We start from the raw sequence: 18,514 nt of genomic DNA, 5'->3' as shown, positions 1-18,514 counted from the left end.
GCTATTTTTTATTTTTTTGAGACAGAGTCTTGCTGTCACCAGGCTAGAGTACAGTGGCATGATCTTGGCTCACAGCAACCTCCGCCTCCTGGGTTCAAGTGATTCTCCTGCCTCAGCCTCCTGAGTAGCTGGGACTACAAACACGGACCACTATGCCCAGCTAATTTTTGTTTTTTTAGTACCGACGGGGTTTCACCATGTTGGCCAGGATGGTCTCGATCTCTTGACCTTATGATCCGCCTGCCGCGGCCTCCCAAAGTGCTGGGATTACAGGCATGAGCCACCGTGCCTGGCCTCTTTTTTCTTTTTTATATCGCCATCTCAGTATTCTGTCATTTCATGATGAAATAGTTGTTTATTTTGACACAACTCAAATAGAAATTAATGGTACTATGTGCTAAATGTTACTTTTTTATACTATTTTTCCTGTGATTATTTTTAAAAGGCCAGGTTTTCTTAGATGAGTTTTATCTTCATCTCCTTATTATCTTTTTAAAAAATGTATACCCATTTGTTTCTTTAAAATCCAAGGCAATTTTTTAGTTGTAATAGCACCAGGTGTGGTGGCTCATGCCTGTAATCCCAGTGCTTTGGGAGGCCAAGGCAGAAAGATCACTTGAGGCCAAGAGTTCAAGACTACGTTGGACAACATAGTGAGATCCTGGTCTTAAAAAAATAAATAAAATAAAATTTAAAAATTATCTGTACATGGTGGCGGACACCTGTAGTCCTAGCCATGCAGGAGGCTGAGATGGGAGTATCGCTTGAGTCCAGGAGTTCAAGGTTACAGTGAGCCATAATCAGATCACTGCTTTCTAACCCAGAAAACAGAGCAAGACCCCATCACTAAATAAATAAATGAGTGAATGAATACATAAATAAATAAAATGTACGTATGTATGTTATAATACCAAGAACAGCACATATTTAGACCATATTACACATCTAATTGCTTAAAATATATAAAACAGTAATAAAATTTTTTCTTGATACACACCTATCCAAAATTGGCCAATAGTATACAACTGATAAATTACATTGATAGCAGTCACATACAAGAAGAGAAAGAAGCAGAAGAGGAAAAAACATATCTTCCCTCTTTAATGTACTTAGAATCAAGAAGATGAAAAGAGACAATCACTCCTATGGGGCCACATTATTCATTGAGGTTAGAGGTCACATATAGTCTCTATTTATAATTGGGGAACACTTACATACTAAGACATTAAGTCGTCTTCAGGAAACCCTAAACAGCAGTTGGAGACAGGAATCCCATCCATGATGCTTGATGTTTTCCTCTTCCTGCTGTAACGCAGCATGCCTTAGTTACTCTTTTCTAAGGCGTGTTATGTACCTGTTCTATAGTAATGCACCAAGAGAGATAGGAAAAAAATTTTTTAATAGGCTGGTGATTCCAAAACTAGCCTTAATTTCTCCCCTGAGCTTTATACTGTGATAATGTTTGGCTGTGTCCCCACCCAAATCTCATCTTGAATTGTAGTTTCCATAATCCCTACATGTTGTGGGGGGACCTGGTGGGAGGTAATTGAATCACTGTGGTGGTTACTCTCATGCTGTTCTTGGGATAGTGAGTGAGTTCTCATGAGATCTGATAGTTTAACAAGTTTTCCCCCTTTCTCTCCACACTTCTCCTTCCTCCTACCATGTGAAGAAGGATGTGTTTGCTTCCCCTTCCACCATAATTGTAAGTTTCCTGAGGCCTCCGCAACCATCCTGAGCTGTGGGCCAATTAAACCTCTTTCCTTTGTAAATTACTCAGTCTCAGGTATTTCTTCATAGCAGCGTGAGAACGGACTTACACACCCTATACACCCTAGTATGCCCAAGTACCACTGATAGCACCACCTACATTTTTAAGGCTGTATGAAACTTAAAATGTGAAAAACAAACTCTCAACTCTCCCCTCCCAGCCTATTTTCTTCCCAGCCTTCTCCATATTAGAGAATAGCATGCCATCCACCTGCCTAGCTAGTCAGGCACAAAACCTAAGACCTATCCTTGGTTCCTTTTTTTTTCTTCTCACCTCTAACATCCAAACCATTAGCAGTCCTCTTTGCCCTTCCATCAGAGTATGTTGCAAATCAAACTTTTTTTTTCTTCTTTTTTTTTTTTTTTAGATGGAGTCTCACTCTGTCACCCAGGCTGCTGTGCAATGGCATGATCTTGGCTCACTGCAACCTCCACTGCCGGGGTTCAAGCAATTCACCTGCCTCAGCCTCCCGAGTAGCTGGGATTACAGATGCACGCCACCACGCCCAGCTAATTTTGTATTTTTGGTAGAGACAGGGTTTCACCATGTTGCCCAGGCTGGTCCCAAACTCCTGACCTCGGGTGATCCACCCACCTCGGCCTCCCAAAGTGCTGGGATTACAGGCGTGAGCCACCACACCTGGCCAAACCATTTTTTATCAGCTTTCTAATGCATATCCCCTGTTGCTGATCTCTCTTGTCTATTGTCCATAAGCAGACAGTTTTTTTGTTTGTTTGGTAATTCGTATCATGTCTCTCCTGACCCACAACCTCCCAATGACTGCCTGTTGTAATTAAAAAACCAAACTCCTGCTGCATGTGGTGGTGCATGCCAGTAGTCCCAGGTACTCAGGAAGCTGAGGCAGGAGGATCGCTTGAGTCCAGGAGTTCTGGGCTATAGTACGCTATGCCATCTGGTGTCCACGCTAAGTTCAACATCAGTATGGTGACCTCCAGGAGTGAAGGACCACCAGATTGCCCTAAGGAGGGGTGAACCAGCCCGGGTCGGAAACAAAGCATGTGAAAACTCTCATGCTGGTCAGCAGTGGGATCGCACCCATGAATAGCCGCTGCACTCCAACCTGGACAACACAGTGAGATCTTGCCTCTTAGGGAAAGGGAACAGAAAATGGAAAGGGAAAGGGAAGTCCAAACTCCTTATTGTAGCCTATACTAGCATTTATTGAGCACTTGCTATATGCCAAAGACTTTGTTAGGTGCTTTGCATATATTAACTGATGTAATCTTCACAACAGTCCTGTGAGGTTGAAACTATTATTAACCTTATTTTACAAAGCAAGAGTGTAATAGGAAGGTTAAGTAACTTATCCAAATCACACAGCTAGTAAGTGGCCAACCTGGAATTCAGAGCACAGAGTCTGACTCCAAAGCATAGGGTCTGGCCCCTCTATACCATCCAACTCAATCTTGTCATTTTGCTTTTCTTAAGCCACACTGGCCTTTTTCTCCCTCAAGTACATCAGGCTTGCTCCCTGCATAGGAGTTTTGCACTGGCTGTTCCTCTGTCCATGGCGTCTGTCATCTCTTCATTTAAGTCTCCACTCAAATATCTTTTTCTCAGAGAGATTTTTGCCTTACCACTGTCTTTAAAATTACTCTCCCACATATACAGTGTCACCTTTTTCCTATTTTCATAGCAGCACTTACAATATCTGAATTGATCTTAATTCTTTTAATGTTTGTTTCTTTGTAAGTATTTACTTAATAACTGCTGTTGGATGGATGGTTGCTGACTATTGAATATTGGCTAGTATAGTGGTTAAGGATACAGGCTTTGAAATCAGATTCCTGGGTTCATATTCCAGTCCCACTCTTTAGTTGTATGAAGTTAGGCAAGTCACTTACCAATTCTCTGCCTCAGTTTCTTCATCTGTAAAGTAGAAATAATACCTCCCTCATAGGATTGTTATCGGAATTAAATAGAATGTTTATGTCTCTTAAAACAATTCATAACACCTAAGAACTCAAACCATGTTATTTGTTTTTTATTTATTACACTTAAGTTTTTGTAGCAACAAATATTACTACTATTATAATATTGAATGAATGGCATACCCAGAATACTCTTTGGAAAGTCATGTTTCCAGGCCCTCCTCCAGGCCAGCTGGGTCAGAATATCTGAGAAAAGGGCCCGTGAATCTTTAAAAATATATATGTATATTTTAGGGAGTCTGATAAATATCCAACCTTGGGAACTATGACAGTAGCCTTTTAGCATCACTATTTAGGATCAGCCTGGACAGTTGTGTCTATGTGACATCATCAGTGACATCATGACACTGCAGTGACACCATGCAGTAATTTGTAATTTTGCTGAGATGTAAAGTGAGAGCAAGTCATCCTGAGAAGTGGACCTAGAAGACCCTCCCTTACCACTCTCCCTAACATCCCCATTACAGTGCAGCCTCATTCTCTTCCCTGTATTTCTGTTGGCAAGCAGTAAAACTTAGAGTGACTCTAATTTTATTTCTGCTTGGAAAATCATCTCAAAAAGAAAACTAACCAAGAAATATGGGGATGCCAGGAAAGATTTTTTTTTTTTTTTAAAGTAGTGATTCTACCTTAAACTGTCTGTAAGAAAAAAAAAAAATCATGAAGCCGGTTTTTTTTGTTTTTTTGTTTTTGGCAGGTGCACCAACCAATGCAAAAACTGCACGTTATCAAGGAAATTACATGCTATTGCTATAAGTTCGGGTTTATAAGTTCAGATATTAACAGAGCTTTTGTGAATCTCATGAAAGAGATTGTGTAAGACATAATTTCTGCCTTCCTAGAGCTGGAAAGACAAAACCACCATACACAAAACAGGAAGTGAAATTAAAGCGAATAATAAATGATAGACAGCCAGTGCTGTTTATTTCAGAAAAGAAAGTGAAAATATCAGCTAGAAGGGTTCACTGAAACAGCAGTGGCTAGTGATGACAAACAACAATTCTTCTTTAGTTGCAGGACCAGCTCTGCCCCCTAATTATAAAAGCAGTAGTTCAGATTCATCAGACAGCGACGAAGACAGTAGTTCTTTGTACGAAGAAGGAAATCAAGAATCTGAAGAAGATGACACTGGTCCAACTGCAAGGTCAGTCATTTAATTAAATTAAATGATAGACCAACCTTCAGAGCTAGTATAAGTTGGCTGGAACAGATAACTAATAAGGGGATATCAAATTTCCATTTATACAGCCCAGGGAGAAGTCATTTTGTATGGCATTTCATCCTGAACTATACCTTTTACAAAGAAATTTATTCTAGTAGGGTGCAGCTGTAGAGATATCTAGAATTTCAATATTTTTTTTTTCCCCTGAGACAGGGGCTCACTCTGGCACACACACTGGGGTGAAGTGGCATGATCTTGGCTCACTGCAGCCTCTGCCTTCCAAACTCAAGCGATCCTCCCACCTCAGTCTCCTGAGAAGCTGGGACCACAGGCGCCCAGCAAATTTTTGTATTTTTTGTAGATTTTTTTGGTATTTTTTGTAGAGATGGGGTTTCATCATGTTGCTCAGGCTGGTCTCAAACTCCTGGACTCAAGTGATCTGCCTGCCTCAGCCTCACAGTGCTGGGATTATAAGCATGAGCCACCACACCAGCCAATAAAATTCTTACATAAAGGATTTTTCTTAAGATGTCATTGAAGTGATGAAGTAGGCTACATAAACCATAGAATTTCTTCTTAAAATTATATATGCGGTATATGTTTTCTTTAAATAAACTAATGATTTCTTCTTTTTCTTTTTTTTTTTTTGAGACGAAGTCTCGCTCTGTAGCCCAGACTGGAATCCAGTGGCATGATCTTGGCTCACTGTAGCCTCTGCCTCCTAAGTTCAAGTGATTCTCCTGTCTCAGCCTTCCAAGTAGCTGGAACTACAGGCGTGTGCCACCATACCTGGCTAATTTTTGTATTTTTTAGTAGAGACAGTTTCACCATGTTGGCCAGGCTGGTCTTGAGCTCCTGACCCCAAGTGATCCGCCCGCCTCAGCCTCCCAAGGTGCTGGGATTACAGGCGTGAGCCATTGCACCCAGCTGAATGATTTTCTTCTAATCTAGCCTTACCACTATGGGTCTATGTAAATGAGAAGTCAAATCTTTGTTTATTATTGAGTAACAAGCTTTTTTAAAATTCATTTTAAATATTATCAGGTGGAAATAGCAACTTAAACCCCTTCCTTAAATGAGAATAAAAGTCACAGTCACAAACTTTTTACTTAGAAACATCTGACCAATAGACTTTGAAACTTCATTGAGGGGAATCTTTAATACCACAGAAAATATAGAATAGTGATATATTACTGCTCTAAAGAAATAACCAATCTGTATTTTAGGCCAAAAATAAATTCCAGGAAAAGACTAGTTACGAACTGTTGTCATAGGCCGGGTGCAGTGGCTCACGCCTGTAATCACAACACTTTGGAAAGCCAACATGCGCAGCTCACTTGAGGTCAGGAGTTTGAGACCAGCCTGGCCAACATGGTGAAACCCCATCTCTACTAAAAGGATACAAAAATTAACTGGGCGTGGTGGCGCTTGCCTGTAATCCCAGCTACCTGGGAAGCTGAGGCAGGAGAATTGCTTGAACCTAGGAGTGGGAGGTTCCAGTGAGCCAATATCATGCCACTGCACTCCAGCCTGGCCAACAGGGCAAGACTTCCTCTCAAAAAATAAAAAATAAAAATAAAAAGAACTGTCATAGTATCCAGTTTTTATTTGGCAAGATTAATTTATTGTTGCAGTGTTTATATAACTAGATTTAATGCTTTTATAAAAAAATTAAAGTGTGTTTTTGTGAAAAAAATTTTGATATATATGCATAAAGTTATACTACTGTGTTTTCAGAAAACAGAGGAAAAATCCGGATAAGAATGATGATGATGATGATGATGGGTTTTTTGGACCAGCCCTTCCTCCTGGATTTAAAAAGCAGGATGATTCTCCTCCAAGGTGATAATGTGTAATATTTTAGGCTAGTCTTTCTTTAAATATTTTAACTAAGGAATCTTTAATGAATTAAAGAATTGTCTGAAATTATGTTTTAACTGAAATATTTATATAACATTTTGAAATGGGTCATTCATAGGGAAAAGAAGTTGTTTCCTATAATAAAAATAATTATTTACATGTTTATGACACTTTCATAGTTTACAGAAAACTTCCACATCTGTTATTTGATATTCACAAAAGTGTTTTGTGGTGAACAGGGTGGCTCATCCATCTCCCACTTTATAAACAGATAAGGTCACACACACATAGTAGCAGACCTGGGGCTAGAATCTTGATGTTCTGACTTTTAATTCAGTTATTTTCTTAATTATTTATCAGTGGAAGAAACAAATCCCCATGTACCATATTAGACAATTGGACTAACTTCTCTGGATGTCAAATTTGTTATCTGTAAGCTAGGATAACAGCATATACTTTACAGAATTGTTGTGATGATTGAGGCTTCGTAGTTGTATACCTAGACTTTGTGTGTATGTGTGTGTGTGTTTAATTTATATGGAGCCTGGCACAGAGTAAGTATAGAGTAAATATTTATTCCTGTCTTCTTCCCAGAATTGTAAAATTTTTAAATGCCAAATATAAGATTGCACGTTAAATTGTTTATACTTCATATACTGTATACCAATATGCAAGAACAAGCAGAAAAGGCTGTTTATTTTATATTCAAAGTTTATAATCACATTTGGCAACTCTTAACTTCCATTAACTTTGGTTGTTTTAGATACACAGAGATAGGCAATCTACAGACCCCAAACTAAAAATGATTTTTACATTTTTGAGAGTAGCTAAAAACACGACGACAGATATGCCACAGAGAGCCACATGTGGCTCTCAAAGCCTAAGAGTTACTATCTAGCCCTTTATAGAAAGTTTGCTGACCCCTAGGATGTAACATTCCTTTTAAGAAAACACATTACTTAAGTGTATAGCAATTTTTTTTCTTGAGAGTATTATTTTGGCAATAATAAAATACATGTGTAAAATAAACAGCTGGCATTATAAATTGGAGTTACAAACCTTTTATAGTATCATAACATGCCATGGTTATATTCCTTTACTGTGTTTGAAGATTTTATATACTGGTAATTTTATTACCACCAATCCCCTGAGGCCAGAAAGTTAAGTTTTAATTGCATTTGTAGATTGCTAAAAATTGTACTCAGAAAAAAATCTATGCTGTACTCATAGCTTATAAATGATACCTAATTTTATCTTTTTAACAGTGCCAAACTTCCCTGTCTTTCATAAGCAAATTGTTCTGCTCAAAGAAGTTTCATGAATCAAGACGAGAGATTATTAAATGGTCAGGATGATTATTAAATGGCCCAGACTTTCTGACTGTCAGTACTGTTTTTTCCACTGCCAGGATGCCTGTCGGTGGGGTTCTAATAGAACATGATGCAACCTGGAAATTTTAGCTTAGGACTTCATTTCCATCTGGGTTGGTAACACTGGCACAGTGACAACTATGGAAAAAAACATTGGTACAAAAGCAAGGATGAAGAATCCTAAAAGTATGAAACAGGGTATTTTTTTATTTTTTATTTTTTATTTTTATCTTTTTAATGTTTTCCATCATAAAGTAAGGCTGTCTCTTTTTAAGACCCAGTATTCAGGCAAGTCTCTCTTCTTGAAGTGATGACAGTTGCCTCATTATGTGGCAGTAGGGCAGCTGGAAAGAAAATGCACTTTGACATCAAGTAGACCAGGGTTTGAACTCTAGCTCAGCCACTTACTAATTGTGTTAATATTGGACATGATTTTGCTCATCTTAAAAGTGGAGTGACTTACACTGACCAGGATTGTTTTAAGGAAACCAATGCACTGCTTGAAATGTGGTTAGCACAGTACTTTTTCCCCTTTCTATGCATCTTAATGAACTAGCTGCATTCTTCTACAGTTCCACATCATTACTGTATTATCAAGTGAGAACAATGTATAGATTTTTAATACTGCCGTGTTACATAGACCACAGATTGCTGACATTGTCTGCACATGTTATATATGTCCGGTAGTTCTGACCATAATTATAATGCCCCTAAGGTATCTTTCACTGGATAGTGAATCTCAAAACTGAAGGAAAGCCAAGGCACAAAATAAAAAAAGACTATCACAGATTTTAGTACAATTTTTTTAAAACATTGCCATTTTTATTTAATATAGTTCTTTTTAGGAAGTGTGCATATGCCAGTGTCACAAAGATTGAGAATTACTGGCTTAGTCTCTAATTATCGACTAACAAGTAGAAAATTCAAATGTGAAAATTAGGTTTTTAAAAGACATCTAGCAGAAAGATACTAGGTAATACTAGTAAAAATAAAGTGTTAAATAAAATTCTTATTTTCAACATTTGTTACTATCTGGCTTTATTATTTTTGTGAACTTTTATTCTGAAAACTGCTTTTTAAAGTCAGGGAGAATGATAAAAGTACATTTTATTTTTCAGGCCCATAATAGGTCCTGCATTGCCACCTGGTTTCATTAAATCTACACAGAAAAGTGACAAGGGCAGAGATGATCCAGGACAACAGGTATCATCATCCCATTTCAACTCTAAGGTTTGGAAAGTTTTCATTGAAAGAATAAGATGTATTGTAACAAACTCCAAACTTTATGCATGCAGTTACTACAATCACTGGACTCAACTGTAATGTAAGACTCAGTTATATTCTGATTAATTTAAGATTGTAACATAAGTAGATGAAATAAAAAGCTGTTACAAACCTGAGATTCTGTTAGGAAAGTAATAGGGTTGACGGGGTGTTACCTATTCATGCTTCTTATCTTTGAAGGGCGGCTTTAAAGTGTTAGGATGAAACATGAAGAAAAGTTTAAGGAATGATTGTGATATGGGCTGGAGGAGAGAAGGTTGAAGAGCTTTTCAACAATGGTCTTTACCTTGAAATTTACTTTCTCCTAACCAAGCTCTAGTACCTGTGTATAAAAAAATGCACTGGTGGATAAGTGGTTTAGGAAAAGATAGACCAAATGACTTTGGAGTAAAGTATAAAGGCTGTTTCTCTCCTTAACAAGAGTTGAGATTTGTAGAGTACTTTATAATTTGTAATGCATTTTCCCTATATGTGGACCTTATTTTATCTTCTCCACAGTTTCATGAAATAGATACTATCTACACCTTACAAATGCTAAAGACCAAAAAAATTGGGTACCCCAAGATTACACAATTTTTACTGATCAAACCCATGGCACAAACCCGGTTCTTATGACTTTAAATCACTTGTTCAGTCTATTATACTGCAGTGCCTTCCTATATATGAATTCATATATTCCAGAGACTCCTGTTTATCTCCACTAAGAATTCAACAGTTACACTGAGGTTGTTACTCAAAGGATGTATAATGCAGTGGTTAAAATTATTAATTTCAGAGTCATTTACTTATTCTTTCAACAAATGCTTGTAGAACACCTGCAGTGTGGCAGGCACATAGTCACAGAAGTGAATCCGCCAACAAATTAGTTTGTTCTTATCTTCATAAGACATCGAGGACTCAGCCACTTCTGTTCCCACCCTGGTCCAAGTGACCATCAAATTTTACCCCTTTTATTGGTCTTCATGCTTTATGTAGCCATTTCTCCTCTACTACCCCTTCTCAACACAAAAGTTGAAGGGGTCCAGATGAAACAAAGGCAAATCAAAGTCAGATCATGTCACTAACACTCAAAACCACCAAATTACTCCTCCTCTCCCTAAGTCAAAGCCAAAGTCCTTTTAGGGCCCTATACAGTCTGGCCTCCATTAGTAATCTGATTTTATCTTTTGCTTTGATGTGACCACACTGGGCTCCTTGCTGTTCCTCCTCAAATACAGCAGGCCAGCTCCTACTCCTGAGCCTTTATGCCTGCTGTCCAAGCCTATGCAAAATGGTCTTCCCCTACATATCTATGTGGCTGACCTCCTAGACCTTCGGTTTTTTGCTGGAATATTATATTTCCAATAAATCATCTCTGGCCTCCAAATTAAAATATACTAACCTCCTCTTCCCTTCTTTAATTTTCCCCATAGTATTTATTGCCACCAAAGAAACCATTAATTTTACTGCTTCTTTTTGTTTATTGTTGGCCTCTTTCCACTAGAATGTGGCTCCATAAGAACAGAGATTTTTTTTTTATCTTATCACCAGTGCCTTATTCAGTAGATATTCAGAAGTATTTGTTGAATGAATGAATGAATAAATCAAACACAGTGCCTGCCCTCATCACACCTACAAGGTAGTGGGGAATACATACATCAGTTTCTAACATTGTGAATTATTCAAAAGATGAGACAAAATATAAATGGAACCATGATGGGGGAATCTAATCTGAAATGAGAAAAAGTCTTTTTCAGCCAGGCGCAGTGGTTCATGCCTGTAATCCCAGCAGTTTGGGAAGCCAAGGCAGGTGGATTGCTTGAGCTCAGGAGTTCAAGACCACCTGGGGCAACATAGCAAAACCGCATCTCTACCAAAAATAAAAAAAATTATCAAGGCACGGTGGCACATGCCTGTGGTGCCAGCTACCTGGGAGCTGAGGCGGAGGATGGCTTGAATCTAGGAGGTAGAGGTTGCAGTGAGCTGAGATCGTGCCACTGCACTTCAGCCTGGGTGACAAAGTGAGACCCTGTCTCAAAAAGGAAAAAAAAAAAAAAAAGGTCTTTATCTGAGTGAATGTCTACTAACCTGAAGTTTGATTAATTGGAGCTAGCTCAGCAAAGAAGGCAGGGAACATTGTTCCAGAGAGAGCAGATGGCTTAAGGCAAAAGAGAGTGTGGAGAGGATGAAAGTTAGGGTTAAAGAAGTTCAATATGGTTAGAACGGAGAGTGCAGGGAGAATGGTGAGAGAGAAGGTGAGGAAAGTAGGTAAGAGCTGTTCGAAGCTTTGCATTGAGCCTAGCTTGGGTATGCTTAGCTTCATGATCAGTAACGTGCAGGTCATTACACTTACCTCATAGGGTTGTTATAAGGATTAAATCAGAGTAGTAGTTGTATTAGTCCGTTTTCACACTGCTAATAAAGACATGCCCAAGACTGGGTAATTTATAAGGAAAGAGGTTTAATTGACTCACAGTTTAGCATGGCTGGGGAGGCCTCAGGAAACCTACAGTCATGGTGGAAGGGGAAGCAAACATGTCCGTCTTCACGTGGCGGCACCAAGGAGAAGAATGAGTGCCCAGCGAAGGGGGAAGCCCCTGATGAAACCATCAGATCTTGTGAGAACAAACTCACTCTCACAAGAACAGGATGGGGGAAACCACCCCATGATTCAATGATCTCCACCTGGTCCCTCCCACGACACGTGGGGATTATGGGAACTGCAATTCAAGATGAGATTTGGGTGGGGACACAGCCAAACAATATCAGTAGGTATTCAACTTAAAATAGCTCTCATTATTACCATTGTTCTTATTGCCTCCACTATGGATGCCATGAGCATAACTGAAGAATTTAGGCTAAGTATGAAGAATCCTTTCTAACAAGGGTGTTGAAGAAAAAATTACCAGAGGAAGGACTTCCAGCCATATGGAAGACTGAGATGACATCGTCAGGCTAGGCTTTCCCCGCCATGAACACAAAGGAGTGCTGGGGGAAGAAAGAAAATAACAAAACACAGCAAAGCCCAAAAGGAAGAAAGGAAAATCCACACATACTAACAACATTGGGGGAGTTCAAAGCCAGACACAGGTTTACACAGCAGGGAACCACAGTCGTTTTAGAGAACCCAGTCATAAACCCCAGAGAATCTGGGAACAGGAGCCTTGGCTTCTGGCTCACTCAGCCAGAGGAGATTGAATTGAACCCCCTGCATAAAGCCTGCAGCCTCAAAGTTCTGCTGTGTCTGTAAAAGGAGGACAAGGGGACTAGAGGACTAGAGAAATGTAACCCACTGTCCCTAGGAAGGTGACAAGGAAATTTGCTTCTGCCTAGAGCCTTGTCATACTATCTGTAACCTACTTTCAAATGGTTCTGAATAAAAATGTGTGTGTGTCTATTTCATGGGAAGAGGGACAGAAAACAAACCAAAAAGAATGAATGTGTTAAAATGACATGTGCCACTCAGTTGGTAAATCTGAGTGAGGACATATTGGTGTTTTTTGCGCTCATCTTAGCACTTTTTTATAGGTTCAAAATTTTTCAAAAAAAACTGGGGAAGAAATTTTCAAAGGAGTAGCATAATTCAGCATTATTCACCCTTGGAATTTTGTCCTAACCTACCTAGTTAGCAAATGCATAGCTTACATCATTTCCTAGGTGGTACACATTCTACATTCCCCAGCTTCTTTTGGTGGAAGGCGAGGGTCAGACTGAGAGAGATTACACTGTAGGTCCATGTGTGAAATACTCTCGCTCTGATTGTTTGCCTTATAATTTCCCTTTAATTGAACCTTTTTCAAAAGACCTTTCTTTTTCAGTTTTGAGATTTTCGTTTCTCAAAGATAGGCTTCTCTTAGCCTCATTCCCGGCATATACCCCCAAATTAAGACATAATAATACTAATGTTTGACATTTCTTGAGCACTTACCACAAGCCAGACACTGCAACAGCAATATAAACCTAACTTAATCCAAACAACAATCCAGGGAGGTAGTGTATCAACTGAATGCCTTCAGCTACAAATAACAGAAAATCCAACTCAAAATGGAACTTTATCTTAACCTACTTAGTTAGCAAATGGGTTAATTTACTTGGTGATATATGTTCTGTATTCTCAAAATAAGGAAAATATGTTTCATACATAATAAGAGGTCAAGAGGTAAGATGATTCCAAGCTTGATTAATTCATTTGCCTCATGATATCATCAAAGGCTCCAGTTTTTCTACCTTCCTGCTCTATAAGAGAATTAACAGTATGTTAATTCCGCACTCATCGTACCAAGAAGCCTGCCGAAGTTCTAAGACTTAGGCTGACTGCCTTCATCATACTAAGAAGCCTGCCAAAGTTCTAAGACTTATAAGCAGCTGGCAGTGTCCAGACACAGAAGAGGAATGGTCCTTTCCCTGTGCCTCTTTTGTAGAGGAAGGAAAACCTCTACCAGTTTCCTGTAGACCTTTTGTGTTTATTTCACAAGAATTGTGTCATGTGTCCATGCCTAAACCAGTCAGCTGAGCAAGAAGAAGACCAAAGTGACTACTTTGTAATATTTTGTAAACACATCCATGCAATAGTTATACTTTTTTTTGTGACTGGCCTAGAATTATCAATATTTTCCCCAGGTGTTAGAGAAGGTACCAGTTCCCTGAGAAGGGTGTGGCTTCAAAGAGGATAAACAAAATGCAGGGTTCTCTTGGCAATAGTTATTGGTAGAAGCTGTTACAATTCTCTTGTCAAAGACAAGAAAACCAGGGCTTAGAAAGGTTAAATAACATGCCTGAAGTCACAGGGCTAGTACAATGGCAAATGAGGCCTTCAACAAAATCAGCCCAAAGTATAAATCAACAGGGTACCTAATTTCTATTGTAATTCTGGATAAAATGTACAAAATTTTTTTATTAAAAGAAATATCCAGGACACCAAAATAATTTAATACCCATAGATAGGAATTGGGCATATTATTCTGTTGCTGATTTTCAGTTTAGTGTGTTTGGCCTAATTTTCTGTTTGCTTCTCCATCTCTGCTTTTATTTACCCCTGAATATAAGTGATACTTATTTCTAAAAATTGCAGGCATCACCCTACCAGGACATGCTGAAATTCTACCTTTATGAAACCATCTCATATTAAGATGGAAGTGAGACTATCATTAGCTTATTCCACTAATGCTGTATTGGTGCCGTGACTCTTAGAGTTAGTGTTTTGTTTTGTTTTGTTTTCATGTCTCATAGTTTTAAAATTTCATTATAGCTTTTATATCTGAACATTTTGCGTCACCAAATATTTATATCTGTAGTGGGTTATAAATATGTTTAACATAATGTCTGTAACATCAGAAAGCTTACTATTGTAGATATAAGCTAGAAACACTTAAAGCTAAATCACTAACAGTTGAGATAAAATGATAGCAGGGTCGCTGTTTATATACATAGAAAAAATACTGGCCTTGATCTTGGAATATTTGATTCTTAGATAATAGTTTTATAAAATCAGACAAGTTGTTTATTCTGATTACACTCTAAGCCTAAGTCTCTTCAAAAAAAAAAAAAAAGAAACCAGAAATAGTGCCATTTTATAGTTTTGTTACAAGGATCAAATGAGGTGTATCCCAAAATCCATAGTTATTAAGAATGTGTGTGTGTGTGTGTGTGTGTGTGTGTGTAAGCCACAACACAGTATATAATTGAATTGTCTAATTATTGTACTATGTTGAGAAGAGCTCTAAGTCTACATCTGTGTCCTTCAGGAAGAGAGTGAGGTCTGTCATGGACACAGGAAGAGAGGTGGGAGGTGGGAGAGAGTCTGCATGCCATGGATTTGTCATCTCTGTGCTAGGCACTTGAGGAAGGTGAGGAAAAAGTCCTCATGGTTCAGTGATGAGCCAGCAATACATTGTTTACTTTCTAATTTTTTATGGATAATAAGTTTCAGGTAAATGCAAGTAATTTAGAATTATTTTTTATACCTGTAGCTCTGCTCTTGGTTTAAAGATAATGTCTTGTTTTAAAAGGAAACAGACAGCAGTGAAGATGAGGATATTATTGGACCGATGCCTGCAAAAGGACCAGTTAACTATAACGTAACGACAGAGTTTGAAAAAAGGGCTGAGAGAATGAAAGAAAAACTGACCAAAGGAGAAGATGTAAGTTTTAAAAACACTTTAAGAAATACACTAAATAGATTAAAAATCTAAATTTTAGAAATAAACACTAAACTATATAACTTTTAATATATTTTGTTTTTATGTATAACATTTTTTTTAAATTTAGGAGTTAGAACCCAGAAACTCTAAAAGAAAAGTAACAAATTGGATGAAAGTCTTTGTAACGTATGTGACTAACATATGTGACAAAAACATAAGTAACTTTTAAACTTCAATTGCATGACATAGTTGCTTGTACATACGTATGTACTCATCTTATACACGATACATACTTTCCATGCTACATTTTTTTTTCTGTTAAAGGATTCATCTAAACCCATTGTAAGAGAGTCATGGATGACTGAACTTCCTCCAGAAATGAAAGACTTTGGTCTTGGGCCAAGGACTTTTAAGAGAAGAGCTGATGACACATCTGGAGATCGATCAATCTGGACAGATACTCCAGCTGATAGGGAAAGGAAAGCTAAGGTGAGAGGCTTTGTTTGTTTGTTCATGTATTTCTGTTCATGTTGGCTGGATTTTGAAAAGATACAATGCAAAATTATTTAAGGGTACTATTTTTTAAAATTATGATTCCAAAAGGATAATACAGATTTTCCTCTGGAGCAAGATTATGAGGAAGGAAAGTGACACCAATTGCTTGCTGTTTACTTACTATTTCCCAACAAACGGTCTCATTTAAACCTCAAGAAAACTCTGAGACATAGGTATAATGACCTTATTTTATAGATGGAGAAACTATCCTCTATGAAGTCAACGTTTCTAGGGTCACAAAGCTAGTAAGTGATGAAAAATAATCTCATTTTAGACTTGGTTAAAAAGACCAGATTCCCTGGTCTTTTTACACCATACTATCTTTATTATCATATATCTTTTAAAATATTTTAGAAAAAAAACAAAAGCTACAGATTAACCAAGCAAATTGAATGGTGCCTAGAGGATCTCTCTCAAAATGACCATATCTCAGGTGCACTAAACTTCATGTTACTGTCAAGATAGACAAGAACCACTGTCATTAATACATTAAGTTATCCAAAAAATACCAGCTGGCCGCAGTGGCTCATGCCTGTAATCCCAGCACTTTCCGAGGCCAAGGCGGGCAGATCACCTGAAGTCAGGAGTTCGAGACCAGCCTGGTCAACATGATGAAACCCTGTCTCTCCTAAAAATAAAAAAATTAGCCCGGCATGGTGGCTTGCAGCTATAATCCCAGCTACTTGGGAAGCTGAGGCAGGAGAATCACTTGAACCCAGGAGGCGGAGGCTGCAGTGAGCCAAGATTGTGCCACTGCACTCCAGCCTGGGCAACAGAGCAAAACTCCATCTCAAAAAAAAAAAAAAAACCCAAAAGTCTGTATGCATAAAATACATTATTTTTAATTTTCTCTTCTTGAATCTTTTTCTGTTACAAAATATTTCATTGTATATTAGGAATTAAACCAGTATCCCCAGTACTACTCCTTCAATTTAATCCATCTGTGGGTTTTGGTTTTTTCTTTTTGTTTTGTTTGTTTGTTTGTTTGTTTGTTTTTTAAGAGACAGGGTGTCTCTGTCACCCAGGTTGGACTGCAGTGGCACAGTCATAGCTCACTGCAGCCCTCAAACTTCTGGGCTCAGGTGATCCTCCTGCCTCAGCCTCCTGAGGAGCTGGGACTGCAGGCACACAACTAATTTTTTTATTTTTTATTTTTGTAGAGACAAGGCGTTGCTATGTTGTCCAGGCTAGTCTCAAACTCCTGGGCTCAAGCAATCCTCCCAAAGTGCTAGGATTACAGGCGTGAGCCACTATACGCAGCCTCTCTCTGAAGGTGTTAATTTCTGTAAGACATCCCATTCAATTCTCAAATGCTTGACTAATTGTCACCTTATGATTATAAATTCATCAGTTCTGACTAAAGCAGTTCCACACTTAGTTCATTCCACTAGCTCTGTTTATATTACTCATCAGTACCTAGAATTATCAGGATTTCTGTTTTCAATCTGGAATCATCAATTTTCCTGTTCTATCAGGAATTGTATTTGGTTGCAGGTGATAGAAAGAGGCAAGAGCTCCTTAAGGACTTTCCATTTTACTGGAGAATTGCCTGTGAAATAAACAGTGGTACCCTTAAAGTGTGGAGGGCATGTTGCAGTCTCCACACTTGAGCATCCTGCCTGCATAGTAGGCAACATTATGCATAATTTCTTTTTTATCCTAAGATTAAAGAGAATCTGAGAGTTATAATAGGAAGGTGAGGCGAACCAACACACATAGGGGCAGGAGAGGCAGCAAAGGATGTGGATCCAAGAGAGCCACAAAAACCTTGAAAGGCTGGTGTTGGAATGCCTATTATTTCTTAGCTGGTTTTGAAATAATAATTATTTATTGGAATTTTTATAATTTAGCCTTTAAGATTGTCTCCAAAAAGACAATTAATTCCCTTGCTTACATGCCTTTTTATTTGTGTCCTTATTTATTTGTTCTTTTTTATATCCTGTTTCTCATTGTAGATGAATAGATGTCTAGCTTACAACCAGATATGTAGGGAGTCTTCCTTGGAGGAAAATATCATGGAATAATGGAACACATGGAAACCAGGCTATATTGTTTGAACTTAAGAGATTTTAATCCCTATGACTGAGTTCTTTAGACCTGGTCATTCTTTTCTGTGCTGAAATGTTTTGTTTAGTATTTACAGTGGACTCATAAAGGGATTATTAATAAGTCTTAAATTTTATATAACACTACATTACAGAATACAGTACCACAGACATATTATTTATGTCACAAACTATATAGTATCACAGAGACTGTTTTCTGTTGTCTTTGATCCTGTGTAAAGTTCATGACTAATTTTTATAAGAGATCTTAGCCATATTTCCTTCTTGATAGGTTCCCTCCACTCCATCCTACTTCTTATATTTGATTTTCCAGCATACCTCTCATACCTCTACTGTTCTCACATTAATTTAGCCAATATGGCCTAAAAGAAGATT

General features: G+C 38.1%; 1 protein-coding gene across 1 annotated transcript in view; it reads left to right on the top strand.

Moving 5' to 3' along the window:
- Positions 1 to 18,514, top strand: part of GPALPP1 (GPALPP motifs containing 1) — a 55,091-nt gene that overhangs the window by 22,167 nt on the left and 14,410 nt on the right. The window contains exons 2-6 of the mRNA XM_011940591.1: positions 4,735 to 4,867; positions 6,623 to 6,727; positions 9,234 to 9,318; positions 15,387 to 15,518; positions 15,843 to 16,007. Of these exons, the coding sequence (XP_011795981.1) occupies positions 4,735 to 4,867; positions 6,623 to 6,727; positions 9,234 to 9,318; positions 15,387 to 15,518; positions 15,843 to 16,007 (620 nt within the window). The remainder of the gene's footprint in view (positions 1 to 4,734; positions 4,868 to 6,622; positions 6,728 to 9,233; positions 9,319 to 15,386; positions 15,519 to 15,842; positions 16,008 to 18,514) is intronic.

The sequence above is a fragment of the Colobus angolensis genome, unplaced genomic scaffold, assembly GCF_000951035.1.
Source record: "Colobus angolensis palliatus isolate OR3802 unplaced genomic scaffold, Cang.pa_1.0 Scaffold101, whole genome shotgun sequence".
NCBI classification, from domain to species: Eukaryota; Metazoa; Chordata; class Mammalia; order Primates; family Cercopithecidae; genus Colobus; species Colobus angolensis.
This window is presented reverse-complemented; position numbering and strand designations above follow the sequence as displayed.